General features: G+C 37.2%; 1 protein-coding gene and 1 pseudogene across 1 annotated transcript; one reads left to right on the forward strand and one right to left on the reverse strand.

The window, feature by feature from the left end:
- The first annotated feature begins 3,182 nt into the window (after positions 1 to 3,182).
- On the forward strand, positions 3,183 to 6,102 carry cd7al (cd7 antigen-like). The gene is made up of 4 exons (XM_016281193.1): positions 3,183 to 3,498; positions 3,805 to 4,158; positions 4,868 to 4,974; positions 5,558 to 6,102. Exons 1-4 carry the CDS (start codon positions 3,447 to 3,449, stop codon positions 5,732 to 5,734), a joined length of 690 nt encoding a protein of 229 aa, XP_016136679.1. The 5' UTR covers positions 3,183 to 3,446; the 3' UTR covers positions 5,735 to 6,102.
- Positions 6,103 to 6,623: 521 nt separating this feature from the next.
- Positions 6,624 to 26,366, reverse strand: part of LOC107591952 (mitochondrial Rho GTPase 1-A-like) — a 40,851-nt pseudogene continuing 21,108 nt past the window's right edge.

Consider the following 26,366-nt stretch of genomic DNA (forward strand, 5'->3'; position numbering starts at 1 on the left):
TTTTTTTTTTTCTTCTTGATTTTGTTTTTGTGTGAGTGTGTTTCCTGAACAGTGGAGTCATCAGGCAGGTTGGTTTTCTTGATAAAGCCATAATGACGTTACAGATGCACTCACTCTGTAATAAGTTTGTTCTGGAATGTTCATAAAGGTATTTCGTGTTAACACTATTAAAAGTCATTTATAGTAAAGAGTAAAGCTGTAATCACTCCTTAACATTTTTAACGGTTAAGTTATACATTTTTGCTTAACCTAGTTGCATGAATGAGCTTTCCAGAAGTTGGATTTAAAATGCACCACACATTTGTCTGTGACATGATTGATATTTCTCAGTTACCAGTGTTATTTTCGTGCAATGGCTTGGAAGCATTTCCTGGTCTGCAGGTAAGAGCCACTGTGTGAATTACATTGTAAAGGATCTGATTTTACTGCATGTTTTTGAATTTCACCCATGGTTTTACTTTTACTCGTGTAATGAATTGACCAGAAACGGTTTTAGCGTTTGGGGAAAAGCAGGAAAAATTGACTCAAGATATTTAACCAGTCAAGTGTTTGCCAGACAGTCATGCTATTAAGGGTAACATCTGTGTTTAGATCTATCAGATTTTTCATGCCCTTAAATCAGGGGTTGCCAACCCTGCTCCACTATCTTTCAGAGTTTAGTTTAACCCTAATCCATAACCATGTAACCATAGTGTTTATGATTACTTCAAAATTACAGGCGTGCTATTTGATTTCATACCATAGGTTTACATCTTTCCTTCCCAATTTGGTGTTATTTTGTCAGAACATATAAACACAGTGCCGAAAAGTATTCTTAGGATTTATAGCGGAGAAGGTAGTTTGTTTTTGTTATTTTACAAATGTGAAATAAACATCTGTAATCTAATTTGACTGTGTGTCATTGCTTGGATTTCAATATGCAATATACAGTACTAGTCTAAGGATTTTTCATTTGTTTTCTACAAATTGCAGTAGTAAAGCTAAAAGAGTAAGACATCTGTCACTCATTGTCTTAGACCACAATTATGCTTCTAATCCAAAGGTTTCATGAACCGTATCTTTTTAATTTTGGTATGCCATTTCTTGGGTTTGGATCAAAAAGGAGTGCATACATTTTTGTGTTAATCTGTCTTCCAGATCTATTTAACCAAAGCTACTAGTGCTTTTAGATCATTTAGAATAGCAGAAATCCAGTGCTTCGCTAGCCCTAAACGTTAAACCTTAAATAGTTAAAAATAAAATCTAATTGACCTGTTCAAAACATTTGAGAACACACTAAAAAAACAAGAAGCCACATTTTAAAACATGTTTACTGTGGTTTCCTTTACCTCTTGCATTTTAAAAAGCCTCAAAACAACACCCTTTACAAAGGTGAAGTTTAAGAGATTTTGTTAAAAGTTGTTTTAAACAAAGAAAAAATGCTTTTGTGTAGTCTGCATACAACACTGATACTTGGGAATGTTATTTGACAAGGTTTTTCTTGTTTGTTTTTTGTTTTTCACAGATTATGTTGAGTTGCAAGGTGTCTTTAAAGGTGTAAAATCATCTCCACAGGGATCAGTATGATATTTATTTTCAATTTTCTCCCATGTTCATGAATTTAATCAATAGCAGACTGGTTGGAACTTTGTTGGTGGTTAGAATATACAATAATATTTACAGTAGTAGTCAAAAGTGAGTCAGTGCCCACGAGAATGGCTGCTGTAATCAAAAACAAAGGGAGAAACAAAATGATAACTGATTACATTGTAGTCAATGTATGCTTTATTTTCTGTGAGCTTGTTGTTGTTGTTCCATGATATGCTGGAGTTTGCATTTCTTGCCCAAATAATTGTAATTTAATAACTTAACCAAATTTAGTGTATCTTCCTCCCATACTCTTTTGAACATTACAGTCCTTTTTAACTACTTACTTTCCCACCCTCTCAGATGTGTAACAGCATGTGCATGTCTCCTGATGTAAACAACTGACATGACCAGCCTGTTTCTGTTCACCAATGTGTATGTGTTCTCTGTATTTCCACTAAGAGGCACTATAACTATTGATCCTGTGATATTAATAAAGTTAATGTCCACTGATGAAAGGTATTCGGCACTCATAAAGTAAATGGACAGTGCCATCCATTGGAGCATATGTTCCACACGCTAAAAAAATGCTGGGTTGTTTTAACCCAACTCTGGGTCAAATATTTGGACTAACCCAACTGTTGGGTTAAATTTTTCAATTAAAGTTTTTACCCAAAAGTTGTGTTAGTCCATAGTTGACCCAAAGATGGGTTGAAATAACCCAGCATTTTTTAGAGTGCTGATGTATATTTTTCATATTGCTAATCTGATGATAACAGGCATATGCACTCTTTTTGCTAGAAACAAACAAAACGGTGTAATCAGTAAAGAAATGACCGCTAAACTTAGTTTTTATTGTTGCTGTTTGTGTTCAGGGTTTAAATGCCAAAACAGTGGATATGCATTTCTCATCTTTCTTTTTAGATTGTGATGAAGCACTCAAATTAATTATTAACCAATTATTATGGTTAGATTATTATTTTTAACCTTAATAATCGATTGAGATTGACTTGTACTTTAGTGGATGGTTAGACACCAATGATTTATGTGTAAAATAGCCTGCTATCATTATTTGAAAGACTATTAACTAGTTGCTTATTAGCATGCATAGTACTAACATATTGGCTGTTTATTAGTACTTATAGAGCACATATTAATGCCTTGTTCTACATGACTATATGCTACATCCCTTAACCCCATCTTAACAACTACCTTATGAACTGTTAATAAGTACACTCTAAAAAATGCTGGGTTAAATAGGGACAAACCAAGCAATTGGGCTGTTTTGACCCAGCGGTTGGGTTAGATGTTTTACCCAACCTTCTGGGTAGTAACCCAACCACTGGGTCAAAACAACCCAATTGCTTGGTTTGTCCCTATTTTACGCAGCACTGGGTTGTGTTTAACCAAGCATTTTTTGGAGTGTAGTAATACAGAGTTTATTGAGGCAAAAGTTGTAATTAATAGTTAATAAGAATTGGTCCCCAAACTTAAAGTGCGACCTTGTTATTAAAAACATACTACACTTTTGACTTACTTATTAATAAACAAGTTAAGTCACCTTTATTTATATTGCACTTTATACAATACAGATTTGAATGTCAAAGCAGGAAAATAGTTTGTCAATAATTAAAGAGGACAGTAAGGAACAGTCCATTTTTCAATATAAAGATGAATATACACAAAAATCTGTAAGTTTTCACAATGATGAAACTGAAATTGACAAACCACTTCAACTCTTGTTTCCTTTTCCTCTTCAACCTTCAAGGTGGAGTCTAAACACTGTGCTCCTCATTTTTACGTGGCATGATTTACGCTCGGAGACTTTCTGGCTTTCTAACCATAGTCACTATTTTCTTTATTTAATTTACTTTTTAATAATGTTTGGTCTTAAGTATGCTCATGTTGTTCTCTTGTTTCTTATCACACCTGGTAAGTTAATATTTCACTCTGTTTTAACCTTTTTTTATTATTATAAAAGACTGAATACATTGTGGTAATCTCATAAAATGGTCAGCAGTAAAACTAAAGTTTACATGCAGAAATGTTTGTCCACAACACTTTGCAGTCAGACATGCTACATTTATGCAGGAAAAGTGTCCTCATAAAACTTAATGCTGAATTTTATTTTGGCAGTCTTAGAGCAGTTGTGTTAGGAAACTGTGTAAGTTGCATGTGTTTTGCAATGCATGTGATTCATCTATAAAATGTGACTAACTTTAAGCCATTTCACCTCAGCACATGGGGCTATTGTTTATATCCACAGAGTAAGAAATGCATCCATTGGCATTTCCTGTGAATCGCCCAATAAAGAAGAAAAACCATTTGCCTTTTCGCTGAAACGCAGGTTGCTACAGTCCAGACGAGTGCTGTATCTTTCTAAAGAATTCCCACCCTTTATCAATAAATCTGAGGACAAGGGTCGCATTACTGTACGTGATGAGTTGGACAACCACACAGTTCATCTGACAATCTCAAACCTGCAAGGACAGGACACAGACGTGTACCACTGTGAATTCCACTATGGTGATCTTCCATATGACAAGAATGTTCCTGGCCAGATGGAGTTCTTCATTTATGTTGAAGACTTCTGTAGGTGACCTTTACTGATATCACTTCAAAAATGAGTTTACATGAAACAGTCCAGGTCTATAGTAATATCACCTCCAAACACAGTGAATAGTCCAAAACAGGTTGCTTTCAATCTATTTAAAAAATCGTTAAAAAGCAAAATCATACAGAATACATTTCATTTTCAACTGAAAATATTTAACTTACAGCATGATTTTCATGCAGTGTAGCATGCTATTTTTGGATACAAGTGTAAGACAATTAATTGTATAATGTTGATTGGCTAACCCTGCAATGTGCATTTATCTTAGCTCAACAAGAACATATTGATTACTGTTATGTTTCATGTTAGCTTATATTATCTGATTTTTTTCAGTCAACTTTAATCATGTTAAACTGTATGGATACATTTTGTAATCCATTAAATCAAGACATTATATATGTGCAATTTACTAGTACCCCAGTTTATGTAACTATGAGTGAAAGAAAATCTGATACACAGTTGTGTTCGGAAACTGTGTGTAACTTGCATGTGTTTTGCAGTGCATGTGATTCATCTATAAAATGTGACTAAGTCATTTCACCTCAGCACATGGGGATATTGTTTATTTCCACTGAGTGAGAAATTCATCCATTGACATTTCCTGTGAATATAATGCTACAACAGATTATATTGTTGAGCTTTATTTTTTTCCTTTATGTGTGTGTTTTTGTTGTGACTATGTTGCAGCTCATGAGCCTTGTAATTGTTCAAGTTACCTGCCATTGCTGTATGTGATCTCTGGAGGTGCATGTCTGCTAGGTGTTCTGGTTTTCACTCTCACTACAGCTTACTGTGTAAGTATTTAATGCTTAGTTTCAAATTTGATTTTTAGGGGAGAGTGGAGTAACCTTTGCCATGTTTTACTTAGTTGTTCTCTAGACAAGAAGAAATAAAATAGATTATAAACAAGGAGGACTGCTTTTAAATTAAATGAGAAGAAAGTGCATTTAACAATAGGGCCATAGTTATAATTTTATTTTCCTCAAAAAAGTGGTGTTATGGCCCTCGTCATTGGGAATACGTTAATGATTACATTACAAAAAAAGATATGAGAAAACCATATTATATATATGCATCATCTCATTTCAGTCTCAGTTACTTTTAACTTAATGTCTTTTATTTTATATTAGAACATTAGTTCAACAAAATAAAAATGTCCAATATTAAAATAAAAATTCTTAAACTGTTGATTAAATCTTTATTTATTTAAAATGAAGTAATTGGAATACTTCTCAGTCATTTAACTTATATTTGCATTTACATCTTATGTGACAGAGATTTGCCATATTATATGTGGTTTAAAGAAGCTGTCTTTCTGACTATATATTCAGTGTTTCTGTTAAACCCTCCCTTCTATCAATTTCCTCTCACATACAGTGTACATGGCTTAACCGTAGAAAGCCACAGTCTGTAGTTCCTGTTTATGAGGAGATGGCCGGGGTGCGGCCCACCAAAGGAAAAGCCTCAAGATGTCACACTGATATTGCAAAACTGGAGGAAGCAAACAGCTCTGTGGCCCACTTGTTCAGCAACAAAAATCTTTATGTCAACTGATTTAACAAAATGTATTGACTGGGAAGTGTCTCTACTGAAGTGTTGACGTTCATGGTGATGCAGGCTCCAGCTCACCCACAAAACCTTTCTGAATCATCAGCTTTAGAAGTTGTTTGTTAGCATGAAATTAGTATTTTCATCTTTCATCCATACCTTCATGTTAATGGTACTTTAAGACATCATTTTAATGCTACAAATACAGAATGTCAGCTTACAGCCTTTTTTAAAGAGAAATTATCTGCTTTATGTCTGTAGCACAAAATAGTTATGATGCAAGACAGTATTTTGTATTATGTGATACACTGGTAAAAGTTGTTTATTTTATTTTTTACCTCTTGTGTGGAACTGAATAGGATTATAGTGGTAGTTAGTTTCCCACTGTCTGAACATTCTCTACATTCACGAGTTGTCCGGGGAAGGGCTCTGAGCTCGGGAATGGCCCGAACCTAGAGTCAAACTCTAGAAACCTAGAGCCCACCCCGACGCGCTCTTCCTGAACCTTGTTAATAAAACATCATTTTAAAAAAAGTGTTGTGATTTCACAAAAATACATTGTTGAAGAACCTGTTTATTGAAAAGCTGGGAAAAGGCGGAAACTGACAAAGGGGAAGAAATCCAGTTGACAGACTTTTATTCACTTTGTAACAAATATTTTATCTCATTTACATATTTACAGTTTGCTTGTATTATATTTCAAGAAAAATATCCTAGTTTTCTGTCTCAAATAGAGTCCCAAGACCTGGGAATATACAGTAATAATTAAATAGAAATATAACAGCTATGTTACTTTATGCTTTCTTTTTAAAAAACTATATATTTCTATTGGTTTTCCCTGTACATGGGAAATTACTAGGGCAGACAGGAAATGAAGGAAGTACGTTTTTGGGTCTGCTCATCGAGATCTGAGGAGGGCTCTGTACATGACAAAGCCAAGCATAGCACAAACTGTGGCTCCAACACTCGCTCTGAGCCAAAATGTAAAGCTCTTCAGGTCAGCATGGGTAATATGCCTGAGAAAGAAAATAGAAATGAATAGATAAAAAGGTTACATTTGTTTTAGTACCTTACATTTACTATACAGCGCTTATAAATCAAAAGTTTAGTAACTTCTGTAGTGAACATCGAAATTAAACTAAAGCACAAGTTTAGTGCACAATAATGCCTGAAAAGAGACAAACCAATGAATTCAAATGAATAGGATAAATGAGGATACATTTTGTGTATAAACAAGAGTTATTTAAAGGGAATGAAGAAAATAGTATTAATTTGCTATACTAAAACATTACAAAACTCAATCCAAGATGAAGGATGAAGAAAGAGGACATATTTCAGTGTTGGGAAATAGCAATGGCAGATCGACAACACAAAGAAACCTTAAGAAGAGCAAATAAAGAGGAAAATGGTAATAACTGGATCACTGAGTTGTAGGAGAACGAACTACTGCATTTCTACATGTCACAAGTTGCAAAATTTAAAAGAAATTTAAACATGAATTTGAAAAGCATTAAGAATGGATCATGCTTAAATCTAAACCCCAAATCCATACCTGCCGCCCATTTGCCATGACAGTCTCAAGACTTAAACTACTTCAGTCGGTGTGCATTGAATTTATTTAATACACGAGTTTGACAATTTGAGTTGACTTACTGAAATAAATGAACTTTTCCACGACATTCTAATTTATTGAGATGCACCTGTATGTTCCACACTCTAAAAAAATGCTGGGTTGTTTTAACCCAACTCTGGGTCAAATATATGGACTAACCCAACTGTTGGGTTAAATTTTTCAATTGAAGTTTTTACCCAAAAGTTGTGTTAGTCCATATTTGACCCAAAGATGGGTTGAAATAACCCAGCATTTTTTAGAGTGCTGATGTATATTTTTCATATTGCTAATCTGATGATAACAGGCATAGGCACTCTTTTTGCTAGAAACAACCAAAACGAAGCGGTGTAATCAGTAAGTAGTATATGCAAGGATATACAGTATATGAGGGTGTATCCCTTCTATTTGCATATCGTATGAATTATTATTTTATTAGAAGTCAGTGTAGTCATTATGTATAATTTAACAAGTTAGTCAATATTACCATTAAAACTACTAACACACAGATGAACAAGTTTCTATATGCAGACATGCATGTTTGTATAAAGCTCAAGAAAGTGGGCTTCCCCAGCCAGAAAGTTCTTACATTCTTAGTTCCATCAAAGGCTTTTTCTTATCTACTTAAATATCTTTGGGAATTTCTCGCTTGTCATTTGACTTGTTCACTGGGGGGATTTGTGTGGCACTAGTCTTGTTAAAGCCCCTTTGGATTGACATGTTTGTGAAACTGGACTGAATTGAAAAAGTATCCAAAAATGCTTGGTGACCCATCCAAAAATCTACAGCCCAACACTGAAATAAGGTGACAGTCCACAGAACATGTCACCTCTTCATCAGTGCTGCCTAGGCCTGTCAAATTATGTATTTTCACGTAGTCTATATGGTCAAAGGTTTATTAGCATGTTAAGCCAGGTGCACTTTGCCAAACTGCCAAATTAATAATCGGAATGAGAATAAGTAAATGGAGAAAAAAAAGAGGATGAATTTCGATAAAAGCAAAAGAGACAAGTAAAGTGGAAAGGTGATAAACCAAGATAAAGCCATCCTGAGAACCTGCTAAAGATGACCGTGTAGAGTTTGGTCCGAACCGTCTGCATGAGCTCAGAGTTGAGGAAGTTCTGACACAGACAGAAGGTACATCTGTTACAGGTACACATGCAGCGCAGACGAGCATGGCTGCCAACACACAGAGAAAGATACAGGCAAACAGCAGAAATGAGTCACTAAGAAATAGGATATAATATAGTGTACTTTTGAATGAACAGATCTTGAAATAGAGAAGTGAAAGAATTAAATGCACATTGTTAGTTTGAATGTTCCCTCAAGTTCTTTCAAACCAGTAACATTCTCTAGTGTTTTCTGTCCACATTGTCTCTCTTGTCTTACACAATGAGGGGAACAATTGGGAAAAATATGATTTATATCACATGCTTGGAGATTTTGCTTACTGTACTGAATATAAATGCATAGGTACTGTAGACAGTGTCATTTCATGATGAGACTGCGATTGAAGAACAGAAAACCATCATCTGACTCATAAGATGCTCTGCAGCCAGACAGCTTGGAGAAGTTTTCTGTTTTTAGGGAAATCATTTATTCCAGAGAGTAGAGTAAACCACCTAACCATGTTTTGTTTTTATTGTTATCTGTATGTGGAAATAACCCCTGAGAGATAAACAAGAGTGGTCAATTAAAACAGAGACAATACAAAAGACAAAACTCATCCAATTAAAAAAATAGTCATTTGAATTGTGATGCTCTAAAAGTAATTGATAAACAGAGGTAACTGTAATAATTCCACGGTCCTGTGTGAAAATACCCTCAAACTCTTTTAATTGTGGATAATGAGAGATCACTTACGGATACACAGACATGGTGGTGAGTTTGATGAAGATCCGCTGGGATCTTGTGCTTGCAACAGAATTCCAGTGGAGTCATACTCTATTGCTGCTTTGTTTCTGGCAGGTCTGACTTTGCAGCAATCAACATACATGGAGTCTTACTATCCATGAAGTATTGCTGGAAAATAAAGTCAAAAATGCATTTAGTACAAATACATAAGTATAATATAAAAAGAACACAGTAAATATCATAAGATATCATGCAGAATATGGCATGTACAAAAGTAAATTACAGTCATAAAGGAATAAGACCAAAGATGTGAAGTCATGTGTTAATGTATTGCCCTGTATTTAATTATTAGACAGCATAGTATTGGCTTTGCTCTTTAAAGTGTAAAAGCAAACCTTGAAGATTTGTGCACAGTACTCAAAAGAGCAAGGGTTGCTGACATCATAGATCAGACACACAATGTCACATGAAAGTTCGGTCTCAGACAGGAAATCAAAATCTGGAAAGAATTCATGGAGCTGAAGGAAAAACAAACAAATGTAGGACAAAGTTTCAGTTTCTTTTTCGGGAAACTATCATGATAAATAGTGGTCACATCTCTGAACTCTTCATATGGCTTAAACGCATGTTTTAAGAGCAAATGTTTTGAGGAACCGCGATATGTTTTTCCAACTAAGAAAGTGTTCAGAATTACTATAGTTCCACAGACTGAAAAAAAACCTAAAGTGTAAGTTCCTGTAAGCCAAATAACTATTTACCAACAAATACTTCTCTTGTCCGTACACATGTGCAGTGCTGATTGCATAATATGATTTGTGTTCTTCTTTAATGGCCCTCTGAAGCTGAGGAAAAGACAGCAAATACAAATCGTAGAGAATCAGCAATTATGACAATGTCACATCTGAAATTAACATTTTTATTTTATTTTATTTTTACAAATCTTTTTGATGAATGGAGCACAAATGATATCAGAAATAGCACAGATGCGATTGTAAAATGCCTTGGTTTCGAAATCAACCAAGATTCAACAGAGGTGTTGCTCTGAACAAACAGTAGCTCTGATGAAATCTAACACTGCCCCAAGGCCTTATAAAAGTGCATCTGCAATACTTTACATTAGTTAATAAATTAAGTGCCATAAACTAGCAATGAACTATAATTTTAAAGTTTTTATTAATATAATGTTTTATTTCACATTTTTCAAGCTAATACATTTTTAACATTTCAAGTTGTATAATTTAGCATTAATGTACTATGAATGAACAGAACGTGATCGCGAACAGATTGGCTAACGGGAAGGCGAACGAGAACGGACCAAGGGGGGCCCCGCTCCCTACCTCGCACTGTGCCCCTCGTCAGCTAGGGACGGCACTGATAATCACCTAATGCATTAGGACATTTTAACAAACTGAACTTTATTGTAAAGTGTTAACTAATCTGCTTATTTCATTCAATGAAAAAAAAAAGTCACAATTAACTAAAGTTAAAAGGTCTGTGTTGTTTATGTTTTTTCGTGGTTTATGGTGGGGGGTTTTTCGCAACTGACCACAAGGTTTCTGCCGAGGAAGCCCTGCAGGAAACCAGTTTTGCCACTTCCAGTTATTCCAAACACATGACAGCGAAATACATTCCGTTGCGTCTGTTTCTTCTGAAGGTCGAGCTTCTTATCACAGGTCACTAACATGTGCAAATACATTCAGTCAGGACCACTTTAAGAACTATAAAAAAAATACACATGAAAAAAATACATTGTCTATTTAAGTTATAAGTCAATGCAATGTGACTTTTTGCATTCTGCATTTGCAGTTACTCTAACAACCACAAGAGGGCTCAATGACCCATGAATAGATTTTCTAAAGCAGGGGTCAGCAACCTTTTGGTTCATGAAGTGTCATTTTTTATTTTTCTGGTTAACCACTGTGCCAATAACTTTTTTACATGCATGCTGTATTTGCACAGTACATGATCATTTTTAAATATTCAGATAAAAATCTGTATTTGATTATCATACAAATAGTTTCATATGCTCATGCAGCGGTCGGGTGTTTTGAATTTAACATATTAATTATCAAATTTGTGAATTTAATACACTTTAATTTTAAGTTATGCTACACATCAAACACCCATTTTTTTCCTAATGTGGAACACAGAACAAATAGACAAAAGAAAAGAAAATCATACAATGTGACGTGTATGTGGTAATTTAACCAGTCTAAAAATTAAGTCTTAAATATGCCCAAGATTGATTTTTTTGCATGTTCTAATATCCAAAACTACTCTGAAGTAGTAATTATAGAGGTATATAATTATGTATGTTATATAGCAAATATTTGTCTTTCAACTGACCTGTTATGGCAGATGCCTGAGATTCCTGCTAAGCAATTATAGAGTAACCAAGGTAACCAAGATATTCCAGACATCGCTGGACATCCAGGTTAGTCGTTAACCTGTAAAAAAGACATTGATAATTGATAAACTCATAAATCATTTCAAAACCATCCAGACAGTAATGTACAGCAGGGTAGCATAATGAACAACAGATTCATTCTCCTTGCTGTACAAACTGTTCAAAACTATGTTCACTATATTCACTTCATTAAGGACGACTATAATTCTTGAACTGAGACACGTTGCATGTTTGATACACACGTCCACTGAGAGAGATAGCCTTGGTATGTGATCCAGCCCTGGTCATTAGTGCAGACTGTACTGTTCACATCCAGTCCCCAGGGGACGTAGGGGAAAACATCAAATAGATCCATAAGCTCTTCAGGAGACAATGCACAGTCTCTGTCCTAAAGCAGATACAAACAAGCTTCAGCAAAAACAAGATACAAATGAACATCCAGAAAACAGCAATTAAAGCCTCTTATAATTTAATCTATTACTACTTTTGTGACCGACATTTTTATCTAAACCTTTTAATTAAATGGGATATTTCATTAATAAATATTTTAACAGGGTACAACAGGATTACCTTAATAATTATTTTAATAAAATATGAACTTTCTTGCCTGTTTAATTGCATTTTGATAAATATTTGTCAGTCATGTCTGGGCAGTCAAACACTTTTACCTTATCGTGTTTATCAAAGACACTCTGTAGGAACAGGTAAGCATTGTGATTGAACTCTGTGGTGCAGTCTGGTGGTATTTTTAACCTGTAGGAATGTAAACATTGAGTCAGATGTTGATAACTGCAAGATTAGCAGATTCGCATAGTTGGATTCAATTGGGATTGCCACAAAGTCTCGAACTGGGAGCAATCCAAGCAGATTAAGAAAGTTAGGGGCTAAGAGAGTTCAACCCTGTTCTTAACAACTCTAAGAGAACTGTCAATCGACACACACATATTGGTATAGAAAAGAATCACCCCCTTTAAAATAATCACATTGTGTTGCTTTGCAGCCTGAAATGAAGACGGACAGTTTTTGTTTTATTCAGCAGTATTTACTCAGTGCAACTTATAACATCCAAGTGAAAGATTCAACACCAACATGTCAGGAAAAAAAAAATAGAATCACCGAGTTGGAAAAAGGATCACCCCCCTCCTAAAAATGACTTGTAAACTCAATCAGGTGTAGCTAATCACCTTCTCAATGGCACACAAAGCCATCTGACTTTAAACTGTGATCAGCTGTGGTCATTTTGATTAGCTCAACATGAAAAGAGCTTTCCTGGAGCATTTCAGTCCTTGGTAGTGCAACTAGGCCTGTTGTGATAATTAAATAACCGTCTAATCATTATTATTTGATGCGGTTAAGATTATTGTGCTTTTTATACGAAACAAGGGGGCATCATACACCAAAAGAAACAGAGGAGCACCAGTTTGCTTTTCATGCACTGTATCTGAAGCCATTCCATATCTTAATGTGAGGGACAGAATTCAGGTTTACAGAAACTCATCTTCCTTCTGCTGCAGCTATCAGTCATTCTCCGCTCAGCATTCAAACGGTACGTCCCGTTCAGTTATGACAGTCAGCACAGTAAAACTCTCTCTCCAAGATGATATATTCCCATTATAATACTTTAAGTTTAAGGAAGGAAGGAATCATCACAAACAGAAAGATTATTAGAAGCCTTTCTTTTTCTCATGATTTCTATCTTATATTCATGAATGTATTTTGTAAGAATGCAAATACTTAACAGAATAAACATGTTTAAATTGTATAATGTGCACCAAAGATTATTTTTGCTGCTAAATTACACAGTCAGCTAGTTTAATTTCATAGTTTATATATGTTTTTTTTTGTAATGAGGAAGTGAGTATTTAGTGGATTGCGTTTAACAAAGGGTTTAAAAAAGAGTGACCATTAGTTCCACAAACACAGTATTGACATTCTCTAGTGGTGTAGAAAAAAAAAGCGCTGGTGTTGGATCGGTATAGGCCAGTTCTTAGATTTTGGAATACTCTATCTAATCTTACACTGCAAAATAATAACTCAAAAAGATTAAAAAATAACATCATAAGTATTTACTGATCCATTAAATTAATCACAATTATATAATGAAAGCCACAAAAACATTCATAATCATGACAGCCCTAAGTGCAACTGAAGCAAACAATCAACTATGGGTGGCAAGGCACTGTCAAAAGATCTTCGGGATAAAGTTGTGGACAGGCACAAGACAGGAGATGGATACAATAAAAATTCAAAGGCTTTATCCATGGCTAGAAGCACAGTGAAGTCTATTATTAAAGGGGTCATATGACGTTGCTAAAAAAAAGTTATTTTGTGTATTTGGTGTAATGAAACATGTTTATGTGGTTTAAGGTTTAAAAAAAACATTATTTTCCACATACTATACATTATTGTTTCTCCTCTGTGCCCTGCCTTTCTGAAACTTTTACAAAGCTCATCGTTCTGAAAAGCGAGGTGTGCTCTGATTGGCCAGCTATTTAAAGCATTGTGATTGGCCGAATACCTCAAGCGTGTGACGGAAATGTTACGCCCCTTACCATACTGTGATGCCGTGTCCCGGCACGACGAGACAAAACCAATAAAACCCATTATAAACGAGTCATTTGTTGCATCCAGTGGGGACATAATTACGGATTATAATGACTTATACTGTCTTTTTATGCGTTGCGTTGCATCGCACCGCGTAAACATAAAACCATGTCTGCATTTGTGATCAGAGAAACGACAAACAACAAGTGCTACTCTACACTGCTCAAAACTCGCATTTGAATCGTCTGTGGCAAATCCTTTAAATACGAAAACGTACTTACAGGCTGCGAGTCAGCATTATTTGTCAGCATCATAGACTGTATGCGCGCCGAAGGGGAAACAGGGGAACTGAATTCACCGGAACACCGGCATTGTAGGCTACTCTCCCAGGAAACAGTTCTCGTACTCCGTAAAATGCGTTGCACACATCTGAATATTTGGTTTGAACGGTTCTGGAACAGTGTTGTAAATACAACTTAACCACTGATTTCTAGTTGTGTCCTCTTTTGAAAGACCAAACAAAGTAGTTTCTCTTTCACAACGAAACACACAGTGTCTCCACAACATGGCAGCAGCGGCAACAATACTACAGCGAGAATCAAAGTTACACCTTCTTTTGCGTATACATTTGGGCGGTGTTATGCAAATCTTCCCACACAGTGACGTAGACATGTGGGGGCGTGTTTAAACGAGGCGTTTTAGGAGGGTGTGGATGAGTCTTAACTTTTATAAAGAATATCTCTTTGGGTTTGAGACTTTAGTCTTTGCAATTTTAGGGATCTCATCTATTCACAAACAGCTTGTAAAACTCCAAAAAGAAAGGAAAACTTGAAATCGCATCATATGACCCCTTTAAGAAGTGCAAGGTATTTGGTACAACACAGACCCTCCCTGGATCAGGATGTCACTCCAAACTGGATGAAAAAGCCAGGAGGAAACTAGTCCAAGAGGCCTACAGCAACTCTGCAGCAGTTGCAGGAATTTATGACAAAGAGTGGTCTTTGTGTGCATGTGCTAAACATATCACAAAATCTCCACAAATGTGGGTTGTATGGAAGGGTTGCAAGAAAAAATCCACTCCTCAAGAAAGGCCACATGCAGTCAAGACTGAGCTTTGCCAAAACACACCTTGAAGATTCTGAGGCAGATGAGACTAAAATTTAATTATTTGGCCTCAACACCAAACAATACTGTATGTCTGGCGGAAATCCAATACAGCTCACCATCCAAATAACAGCATTCCTCCAGTAAAGCATGGAGGTGGTAAGATCCTGTTATGGGGGTGTTTCTCTGCAGCAGGGACTGGAGCACTTGTCAGGATAGAAGGAAAAATGGGATGGGGCAAAATACCTTCAAATTCTTAAGGAAAAGCTGCTCCTCTGCCAGAAAGATGTCAATGGGAAGAAGGTTTACCTTCCAACATGACAATGACCCAAAGCACACAACAAAACTGACCACACAGTGGTTTAAGGAGAAAAAGGTGAATGGCCTTGCATGGCCTAGTCAGAGCCCAGACTTAAACCTTGACTTGAAGACTGCAGTCCACAAACGTTCACCATCAAATTTAACTGAACTTGAGCATTTCTGCAAAGAAGAGTGGACAAATATTGCAAAGTATAGATGTGCAAAGTTATTAGAGACATATTCCAACAGAATAAAGGCTGTGATTAAATCAAAAGGTGTTTAAACAAAAACTGAATAAAACAAAAACTGTCTATCTTCATTTCAGTCTGCAAAGCAACAAAATGTGATTATTTTAAAGGGGTGATTCTTTTCTATACCCACTGTGTGTGTGTGTGTGTGTGTGTGTGTGCGCGTGTGTGTGTGTGTGTGTGTGTGTGTATACACATATATACATATACTAGAACTGTTTTGTTTATTTCCTCAGAAATGTAAAACTACATTGTAGTATGAAGTATTACTGAGGTCTCTTCAGAAAAGATTTATTAACAGAACTTATCTTCATTAAATCAGAAATAAGAGGAGAAAAATATAGGGCTGCTTCAACACATGAAGAGATAATGTGAATAGTTAATTGATTGACTGTTTGGAAGTGGTTGTTCTCACGGGAGAAACAGGTATTCCTGATGCAGCTCAAGATCATCATCATATCCAAACCTCCGCAGTACAGCCCACGTGGTCTCATGCCTTCCTCTTTGGATGAACAGAGTATGTAGGAAGTGAAATCCTGTAAAAAAAAAAAAGTTTAAATTTTTTTAAAAATCACCATGTTGATTGATTAAATCAAGAAGCCCTGCATATTCTTTTCTGAACAGATTAAAATTCACTAAAATTCAAAACTTTTTCACAGTTTGGGTCATTTACCTGTCCTAGGCAACAAGGATAACTGACAGTGAGCAGAACCATTGCCTCAAAGATTAAGTCTGTAGAACAGGGTCCTGCAGTACACAAGCACTGCTCTTTTTTCACACAGTGGGGCTAGTGGGGTGTTGAAACAGGTTCTCTACAAATAAGGATCAGACAATGACATTGAATACATTGAAGTACCTATTACCCAAACCATAAAGAAAACTATTTTAACTTGAAATCTTGCTGAAGCGGAGTCAAACCATAACCTTATGAATTAATTTACAGGGAAAGTTGACCTAGAAAGGAAAATTATGATACCCACAGTTACCACCCTCATGTTGTTCAAAACCCGTAAGACTTTCATTCATCTTCGAAACTAAAAAAGTATGAAGGTTTGTTCTTGAATGTAAAGTGAGCACATTTGAGCTTCCATTTACCATATTTGATGTGCTATGTATGTGAGCTGATCAATGTTTATATGTGAATAAAATTCTAAATTAAATCTGTTTTAAATTAAATTAATATATATTTATACAGTATCGTATTAATGTGACCATATCTCTTCAGAAGACTCTGGATTTCTTTTATGATCTCTTAGCTTTTTTTGGTGGAATGGACTTTCAAAAGAAGGACAGATATCTCAGGTTTTATTAAAATACCTTCATTTGATCCTCATTTCAAAGATCAACAAATTCTTATGAGTTTGGAACAATATGAGGGTAAAGAGTAAATTATGACAGAATTTTAATTTTAGGGTAAGCTAACCCTTGGTTAGGACTGACAAATGTTTTTTTTTTTTTTAAGAATAGAATAAATAGGAAAGCATGTCCTTAGGGGATAATGAAAAACACAAATACACTTTCATGGTCAAATTACCAAGAATAATCATTTCAAAACCACTGGCATTTTATAGGGGGTTGGTTGCCTAACAGTTTCCACTCATCTGGGAAGACATGTTACAATTTGGGTGCAGGGATTTTTTTTCTCCCATTCAGGCACAAGAACATCAATGAAGTCACTGATGTTGGCACTGGGAACTGGCTTGGTGTTTTAATTCTTTTAAAAGTTGTAAAAGTGGTTCAGTTCTTGGCTTTGTGCAGGCCAGTTAAGTCCTTCCCCATCATAGTAAACCATTTTATTATGGACCTCACTTTGCACAAATGTTATGCTGGAGCAGAAAGGTCACCCCCTGAGCAGTTGCAACAGTTGGAAACAAATAGTTCTCTAGAATATCATGATTAGGGGTGTGTGATATTTTTCATCTATGATAATATTGTAATTTCTGTTTTAATGATGTGCAAGTGAGCACGCTTTCACTGTTTGATAGAACCTATTTAAATCCAATTAGAATGCCCCTGAAATTTAAAGGGAACATTAAACAGTTTCTAACAATCTCATGTTAATCTTGAGTACCTATAGAGCAGTAATTGCATCCTTCATATCTCTAAAGAGTCTTTGGTTTTATCAGATTTATAAAAGACAGATACAGCTTTAAGCTTCTCTTTGAAAACAGTCGAGATCCTGGAGGCATGCTGTGGGCGGAGCTAAATAGTCACGAGCATGCAAAGCTTTTGCTTAGCTTTTTGCAAGCTGTGACATCGACATAAATAAAACAGAGACAAAAACTTTATTGACTTACATTTTATTTAATTTGTTTATAAAACATTTGTCACCGAAATGCCGAGAACAAACAAACACACTTGCACAATTCCGTTGCTGCCCCGGAAAAAAACTAACTTTTCCCTTAACACTGGGTTCTTTGGGAACAAACTTATCTTTCCCTCCCAACCAAAAACACACTTCTTTGGTGACACTGTTGTAGCATTTGGACCAATCAGACACACAATCTGTCATTAGATTGAACAAATCAATCATTCATTAGATTAACAAATAATCACAGACCCCTCACCCAATAAACATACTGGTTGCCAGCATGTCTGTGAGTGATCCCAGGCCCCTGGTTACCATGGCAACCAGGACACCTCAGCCAGATCAGATAAACTTTTACGACCTAAAAGTATGTAGAGAGAATCTCCCTCCTACTCAGTTCTCTCTGAAACCGACACATACTGCTATAGGAAATTACTTCTTACATTAATTCAAAGACAAATTTTTCTCTGACTTTCCTATCATGCATATCCCCAGGTCTTTGTGTTTGATTACTACCTCTTTGTATATGGTCTTGTGTATTGTATAATGTTTTACTGCATGCTTATGATAGATCACTAGTTAATATAACCCCAACGATACCATGTTTGGTCTCTATGAATTCGTCTTCGGATGATCTAATTGAGAGTGTATATAATATGTGGATACCTATGCAATATGTTAGTGTTCAAAGAATCTTTAATTTGTGTGGAGAGCTTGAGCTGGTGCTGGGTGCCCGGTGGGCTCCAACATACAGCCCTTCAGTCTGCGGTTCTGTTAGTTTCTGAGAAGATGAGGATGTGAGCTAAAACTATTCCTCAAGAACCCAAACTAAGCTTGTGCCGGGCTTCGGTCTAGTCTTTCCACATCAAGATCCTCTGACTTACTGGTTCTTTTCCATCAACCAACTTCAGCAAAGATCAACTTGAGCCTTCAGATTGCATCAGGACTCTCTTTCAGACAGACAAGATGTGCAAGTATCAAACTTAGTCTTATTAATTGATGCATTAAGTATCAGTTGCACTTTTTACAAAGGTGTGTTTGAACTAAAAAACTGAAGTTTCCTTCAGGCTGTAGATCTGCTGAAAATCAAATTGTACTATAGCTTCATGTCTTTAATTCTCTTCTCTTTACTGCTTAAACTTTAACCCCTTTTCCTATGCCAAATGTATGCGTGTGTGTGTGTGTGTGTGTGTGTGTGTGTGTGTGTATGTTAGACTAGTTTAAGTGTTTATGTAGTTAATAAAGTCTTTCTTATATTACACTTGAGGTTGTTCATTGTTTGCTCATCACTGGAGTCCCTAATCATGCAGATTTGTGCTACATGCTCTGAGTCGTATTGTACAGTAAGAAAGTTGTTTTCCTTAACCAGGAAATTAATGTTCTTAAAATTGACAGACAGTCAAGTAAATTCTTACAGCAGATATAAATATTTATAATTAATTATAACTAGTTATAAATAATTATTAGTATTTCCCCTTTGAGCTACACTGATGATTTCATGGTCTAAAAACAAAATGACAAATCCTTTTCAAGCAAGTCCTGTGCAGCGCTGCCGGCGACTTCCGTAACCCAAATGAAGCACATTCATGGGCATGCTCTTGCTCTCGCTCTGGGGTGTGTTTCCCAAAAGTATCATTAGCTAACTTTGGTTATTAGTTCCATTGAACTCTATTGGTAATGACGGAACTTGCGACCATAGTTCCTTTTGGGAAACGCACCCCTGGTTGACTTGTGTGCGTGCTCTTCCAGGAGAAGTGCCCATATAAGGAATTCCATCTGTTATGACGTCATGAAGAGCCATACTTGAAAAAAACTTTCTGAAACTTATATGAACCCTGAAGGAGTGTATTTGGCACAGAAATACTCCTTCATACGTCCAACTCGTTTCTGAAATTTTGGTAATGTTTAGCTTGAGAATCCAACTCTTTCAGGGACGTGCAGAGACTCAAATGTAAAAAAGGGGCACACACATATATATATATATCTATATATATATATATATACTGTATATATATATATATATAACCATTATATTCCATATTTAAAACAGAAATTATATACCATTGTAGCTTTTGTTAAGGGGCACATACCTAATAACTAGGGATGTAACAATTCACTTAACTCACGATTCGATTCCATTCACAATACTGATTTCACGATTCGATTTTCTCACGATTTTCTTTTATGAAAAGGTGTCCTTTTATTATTGCTTGGACACAATGCTGCACATTTCTTTGTGAAACAGAAATATGTAAAATTACAAAACTAAACGACAAAATTACCGGCCTCATTCAGGACGGTGACCAGTCTGCCTACAGACAGGAGGTTAAAGAGCTGGCTGTCTGGTGCAGTCTTAACAACCTGGAGCTTAACACGCTCAAAACTGTGGAGATGATCGTGGACTTCAGGAGAAACCCCCCTACTCTCCCCCCACTCACCATCATGGACAGCACTGTTACGACAGTGGAGTCATTCAGGTTCCTGGGCACCACAATCTCTCGGGGCCTGAAGTGGGACAATCACATTGAGTCCATTGTTAAAAAGGCCCAGCAGAGGCTGTACTTCCTTCGCCAGCTGAGGAAGTTAAACCTGCCACATGAGCTGCTGAAACAGTTCTACTCTGCCATAATTTAATCCGTCCTCTGCACTTCAATAACTGTCTAGTTCAGCTCAGCTACCAAATCTGACCTCAGAAGACTGAGAGGATAGTCCAGACTGCTGAGCGAATCACTGGTACAACACTCCCTACTCTCCAAGAACTGTACTTATCCAGAGTGAGCAAAAGGGCTAGCAAAATCACTCTGGATCCCTCACATCCAGTACACTCCCTCTTTGAACTGTTGCCATCTGGTCGGCGCTACAGAGCACTGAGCAACAGAACGGCCAGACACAGGAACAGTTTCTTCCCTCAGGCAATCCATCTCATGAACATTTAACAATAAATGTGGAACACACTACACTATTATACATTATTTATTTAACACATACTTATTACTTTTCAAATTTGCACGTCATACCTGTACATAAATAATTGTCTATATTATATATTGTGTTTTTGCTATTTTGTACATTGTCTATTTTGTATATTATTCTTTTTATTATCTGCGTCCTGTCTTGTCACTGTCATTCTGTTGCACTGTGGAGCTTCTGTCACTAAAACAAATTCCTCGTATGTGTAAACATACCTGGCAATAAAGCTCATTCTGATTCTGATTCTGATTCTAAATTAAAATTTTTAAACAAACACCAAATCTAATCAAATAAATATGACAAAAAAACTCTTCATATAAACAAAGGCTTTGCCTGTGCTCTTTCCATTCAAAATTAGAGGCAACCACTGCATTTGAATCACAATCCAAACAAAGATGCTGAATACATGCAGCATGAGCAAGTTTTTATAAATCTAAATTAGATTGTATAATTTGAAATTTAAAACAAAAACAGAATGCTCTGACTTTAGTTTTGTGAAACTATACTACATAAATCATCTGCACGAAACAAAGACAGCAGAAGCTTTGAATGAGACGCAATTGCACTCTCTGACAGCAGGTGGTGTTTTTGGAACAGCAGCGATACAGCATTTCCTTGGTTACCGCTGTAAACAAAGCAGGGCAGCGCTTATGAACGCTGCTTTAATATGTATTATACAGATACGAGATGAAAATAAAATATCATCTAAAATTTTCTAAAGACAGTCAGTTCACCTCAGAGATATATTAATATAAACTCCCATCCCCAAATGTATCGCGATTCATTTAACATCTCAACCGATTTGAATCATTACATATTTGTATTGATTTTCTACTGGTTTGCAGTAAATCATTACATCCCTACTAATAACCATGTATGTATGTGTGTGCCAGTGCTGTGTGAATTGTGTCTATAAACCAGTAATGTGTGAGTTACTTGTATCTACTCCTACACCGGTCCCCCCAGAATTCACTAACACTGGCAACATCAGTTCCCTTGGAGCTCGAACTTGTCTCACTGAATGTGTGCAGTGTCATGAGCCTGCACCACGTTGAACCTCCTTGGCAGTCAAACTCTGCTGCCTGGATTCCTCCTCCTTATTGGTAGCTGGACGACCTCTCCTAGGAGCCGCCACTGGAACCATTGGCTGATTCAGCTCCCCATGAGCCGGTTTAAGTCAATCAACAGTAACTCGTTCAGGACAGCCCCCAATGTTGACCAGGAATGATTTGACTCCAGCCTCCAGAACACAAAACGGTCCATCGTATGGGAGGCACAATGCATTTCTGTGAGCATCATGCCGAATGAACACAAATTCAGCTGTAGAGAGGTCCTTGGGGATCCAAGCTGCCATCATGCCATGCTGAGAAGTAGGAACTGGCTTTCAGTGACTGAAATCACTGAAAGGGCTGGCTGGTCAGAGAATAGAGCACATGGCCTTGTACTGTCTGGAATGAAATCCCCTGGCACATGCAAAATCTGACCATACAACAACTCCGCTGAGGAAGTTTGCAGATCCGCTTTAGGAGCCGTTCACAGGCCCAGCAGCACCCAAGATAGATGCTCCACCCACCTGTCATCTGTCAGACTGGCCCTAAGGGCGCTTTTGAAAGAGCGATGAAAGAACTCACAAAAACCATTTGCCTGCGGGTGGAACACTGTGGTATGGTGAACCTGCACTCAAAGGATTCGAGCAACCTCTGCCCATAACTCAGATGTAAACTGAGGGCCGCAGTCTGAAGTTATATCCGATGGAGTGAAAAAATGTGCAACCCAGGAGTCGATAAAGGCCCGTGCTACCTCCGTGGACTTTGTCAAACACTGCTTGTCTCCACTGCATGGGTACTACTAGACGCGGGTAGTCCCTGGAGACATCATACACCAGTGTAGCTCCTGCCTCCGTAAAGTGAACATCAGCTATTTTCAAACCTAAGGTAGCTGTTCTGTAGGCTTGCACCTCTGGGTCAGATTGTTGGTCAGATGCTAAACAGGCAAAGTCAATACCCAAGTGCACGGCTTACACTAAAGTTCTGTGTGGGATTATTTTTTTAGTCCCGCTCCCGCAAGGTTATATTCTGCACCCACCCACTCCCGCTATGTATTCACTTTTTGTTCACCCACTGTCCGCTTAGAATAATTTTCTTCACGACCCGACCATTCCCACTAAATTTAGATCTCGTTTCCAGAATCTCACATTTAAATTTCCGCTACTGAAAGAAAAAGAGATAGATTAACTAGACTAACAAATAAAAGTGTAGTCTGCACAAAATTGTATGTTATTTTATTTGTCTTGTCAAAAGTCTTGAATTTATTGACTTTGACTTGAATCTATATGAATTATCTTAAGACACAAAATTTGTTTAAAATGGTATGCAACACAGTAGGTAAAAAAGTGTCACAAAGAAAATAAAAATGTTGTACAAAAATTGTATTTCTTATTTTTATTCATCTTGTCAGAATACAATTAATTTAACATTTACAACACAATAGAAAAAAGTGTCGCAGAGAGAAATAATAAAAATGTAGGTTGTACAAAAATGGCCTATTAGCTATTTTTATTCGTCTTGTCAAAATACTAAATTCATTTGACATTTATCTGTTAACACGGTAGAAAAAGTGTCGCAGAGAAAAATAAATAAATCGACATCTGTCATTTAAAATTATAGGTTAAGCAAAATATAAATGAAACTGAGTTGAACGTCCTTCAAGGACAGTGCATCCACACTTTGCTCCATCCTTATTCTGCTCTGTCACTCATCGACAACCTGCTTGTTCTGTCTGAGGGTAGTATATTTACCACCGGTACAGCCTGCTCTGAACATCGTTATGCACATGCTGCGCACAGACCCCGCAAATAAAATGTGTGACACAGAAAGCATGCGTGCAGCGTGTGCATAACAGTCCGAGTGCAGGCTGTACCAGTGGTCAATAAGAATAAAGCGCAGATATGCTGTTCTGAATGGATGTCGGGAACGGGATTTTGTTAGACCACCTGCTCCCATTCAAATTACACCAGAGTTACCAACCACGTTTTATTCAGGAATTTAAAACAAGAAATTTGATTAATTGTGTAGCCCTACTTCAATTTGCCTTTTGTCCACTGTGAATTCCGATATGAAGGCCAAGTGACGTTGTTGTCGTGCTGACCAGGGCTCAGAAACTTTAGACATGGCAAGAACCAAGGGTTTGTGATCCACAAACTCTGTGAAAACACGTCCGTCTAAAAAAAGGGGAAGTGCCTTACTGCTAGGAACAGTGCAAGTAACTCTCTGTCAAATTCACTGTACTTCTGCTCATTAGGGCGGAGCTGTCGACTAAAAAATGCAAGGTGTTGCCAAACACTATTTACTAACTGTTCATGTACAGTGCCCACAGCACCATCTGAGGCATCAGTAGTAATAGCAATAGGGGTATCAGGAAGCGGATGAGACAGCATGGTTGCTTGTGCTAAGGCAAGTTTCTTCCAATGATTTAATAATCTCCTCTGACCAGGTGATCTGTTTATTTATACTTTGATTACCTTGTACAAAGGATGCATGAGTGCAGCTGCCCGTGGAATGAAACTATAAAAATTTACCATCCTCAAAAAATTGCATCAACTATGGATGGTAGGGAACCGCCCCATATCTTGTAATCCGATGGCAGAGAAAGTCTATTGCGGTCAAGTAAAATTGGCACTTGGCAGGGTTAATTATTAAGTCGTGCTGGCTGAGGCGAATGAACAGAGATTGCAGATGGGCTAGGTGTTCTTCCATGGAGATGCTAGCAACCAAGATGTCATCCAAGTATACGAATAAAAAATCAAGGCCTCGTAGGATTGAGTTCATCATTCGCTGAACAGTTTGTGCTGCATTTTTTAGGCCGAAGGGCATCTGAAAGAATTTGAAAAGGCCGAACGGTGTTATTACAGCAGTCTTTGGGATGTCCTAGTGGTAGACTGGCACCTGATTGTATCCTCAAATCAGATCCACTTTCGAGAAAATTGTTTTCCCAGCCAGGTGGGTGGAAAAATCCTGAATCCTGCCAGTTTCACTGGATCCAGTTGACGAATCTGGGAATACACTGGCGGCCCGGATGTAGAGATGTGATGTACTACCCCATGGCTGGCCACTGCTGAGGAGAAGGTGGGTTTAGTGAGATTGGGAAATTCACCCAGTAGGTTCTCTTTTTCTGCATCGTTTTTCACATCGACCAACAGTCTATTAGTGCACAGGATGTCTCCTCCCAGAAAGGGCCTACTCACATCTGCTAACACAAACTCCCATGTAAAAGATTGTCCGTTGAAACACAGTGGTACTAGCCGTTTCCCATATGTGCACATTTTGCCTTGATTGGCTGACTCAAGTGGTGGGCCGACTTCACCCAAATGTTTGTCCACCAGAGACGCAGACATGACCCTAACCTGTGCTCCCATATCACACAGGAAATGTCGGCCTAAAAACGAGTCTGTGATGAACAGCAGGTACAGTGGGGAAAATATTTATTTGATCCCCTACTGATTTTGTAAGTTTGCCCACTTAATAATTTTTATGGTAGGTTTATTTTAACGTATAGAGACAGAATACCAATCAAAAAATCTACAAAAAACACATTATATAAAGGTTAGAAATTGATTCACATTTCAGTGAGTGAAATAAGTATTTGATCCCCAAGCAAAACATGACTTAGTACTTGGTGCCGAAACCCTTGTTGGCAAGCACAGAGGTAAGATGTTTTTTGTAGTTGGTCACCAGGTTTCCACACATCTCAGGAGGGATTTTGATCCACTCCTCTTTACAGATCCTCTCTAAATCCCTAAGGTTTCTTGGCTGCCATTTGGCAACTTGAAGTATCAGCTTCCTCCACAGATTTTCTATAGGATTGAGGTCTGGAGACTGGCTAGGCCACTCCATGACCTTAATGTGCTTCTTCTTGAGCCACTCCTTTGTTGCCTTGGCGGTATGTTTCGGGTCAATGTCATGCTGGAAGACCCATCCATGACCCATCTTCAGTGTTCTGGCTGAGGGAAGGAGGTTCTCATCCAAGATTTTACAGTACATGGCCCTGTCCATTTGCCCCTCAATGCGGTGAAGTCGTCCTGTACCCTTAGCAGAAAAACAGCCTCAAAGCATATTGTTTCCACCTCCGGGCTTGACTGTAGGGATGGTGTTCTTGGGGTCATAGTCAGCATTTCTCACCCTCCAAACACGGCGAGTCGAGCAAATGCCAAAGAGCTCAATTTTAGTCTCATCTGACCACAGCACTTTCTCCCAAGCCTTCTCTGAATCATTTAGATGTTCTTTGGCAAACTTTAA

The sequence above is a fragment of the Sinocyclocheilus grahami genome, unplaced genomic scaffold, assembly GCF_001515645.1.
Source record: "Sinocyclocheilus grahami isolate Dianchi unplaced genomic scaffold, SAMN03320097.WGS_v1.1 scaffold148.1, whole genome shotgun sequence".
Classification (NCBI taxonomy): Eukaryota; Metazoa; Chordata; class Actinopteri; order Cypriniformes; family Cyprinidae; genus Sinocyclocheilus; species Sinocyclocheilus grahami.

Bases quoted from the DNA above. Each gene is read 5' to 3' on its own strand.
- cd7al (XM_016281193.1), top strand. From the start codon at position 3,447: ATGTTTGGTCTTAAGTATGCTCATGTTGTTCTCTTGTTTCTTATCACA. The intron at 4,159-4,867 runs GTAGGTGACCTT...ACTATGTTGCAG, and splicing joins CATTTATGTTGAAGACTTCT to CTCATGAGCCTTGTAATTGT. The intron at 4,975-5,557 runs GTAAGTATTTAA...TCTCACATACAG, and splicing joins CTCTCACTACAGCTTACTGT to TGTACATGGCTTAACCGTAG.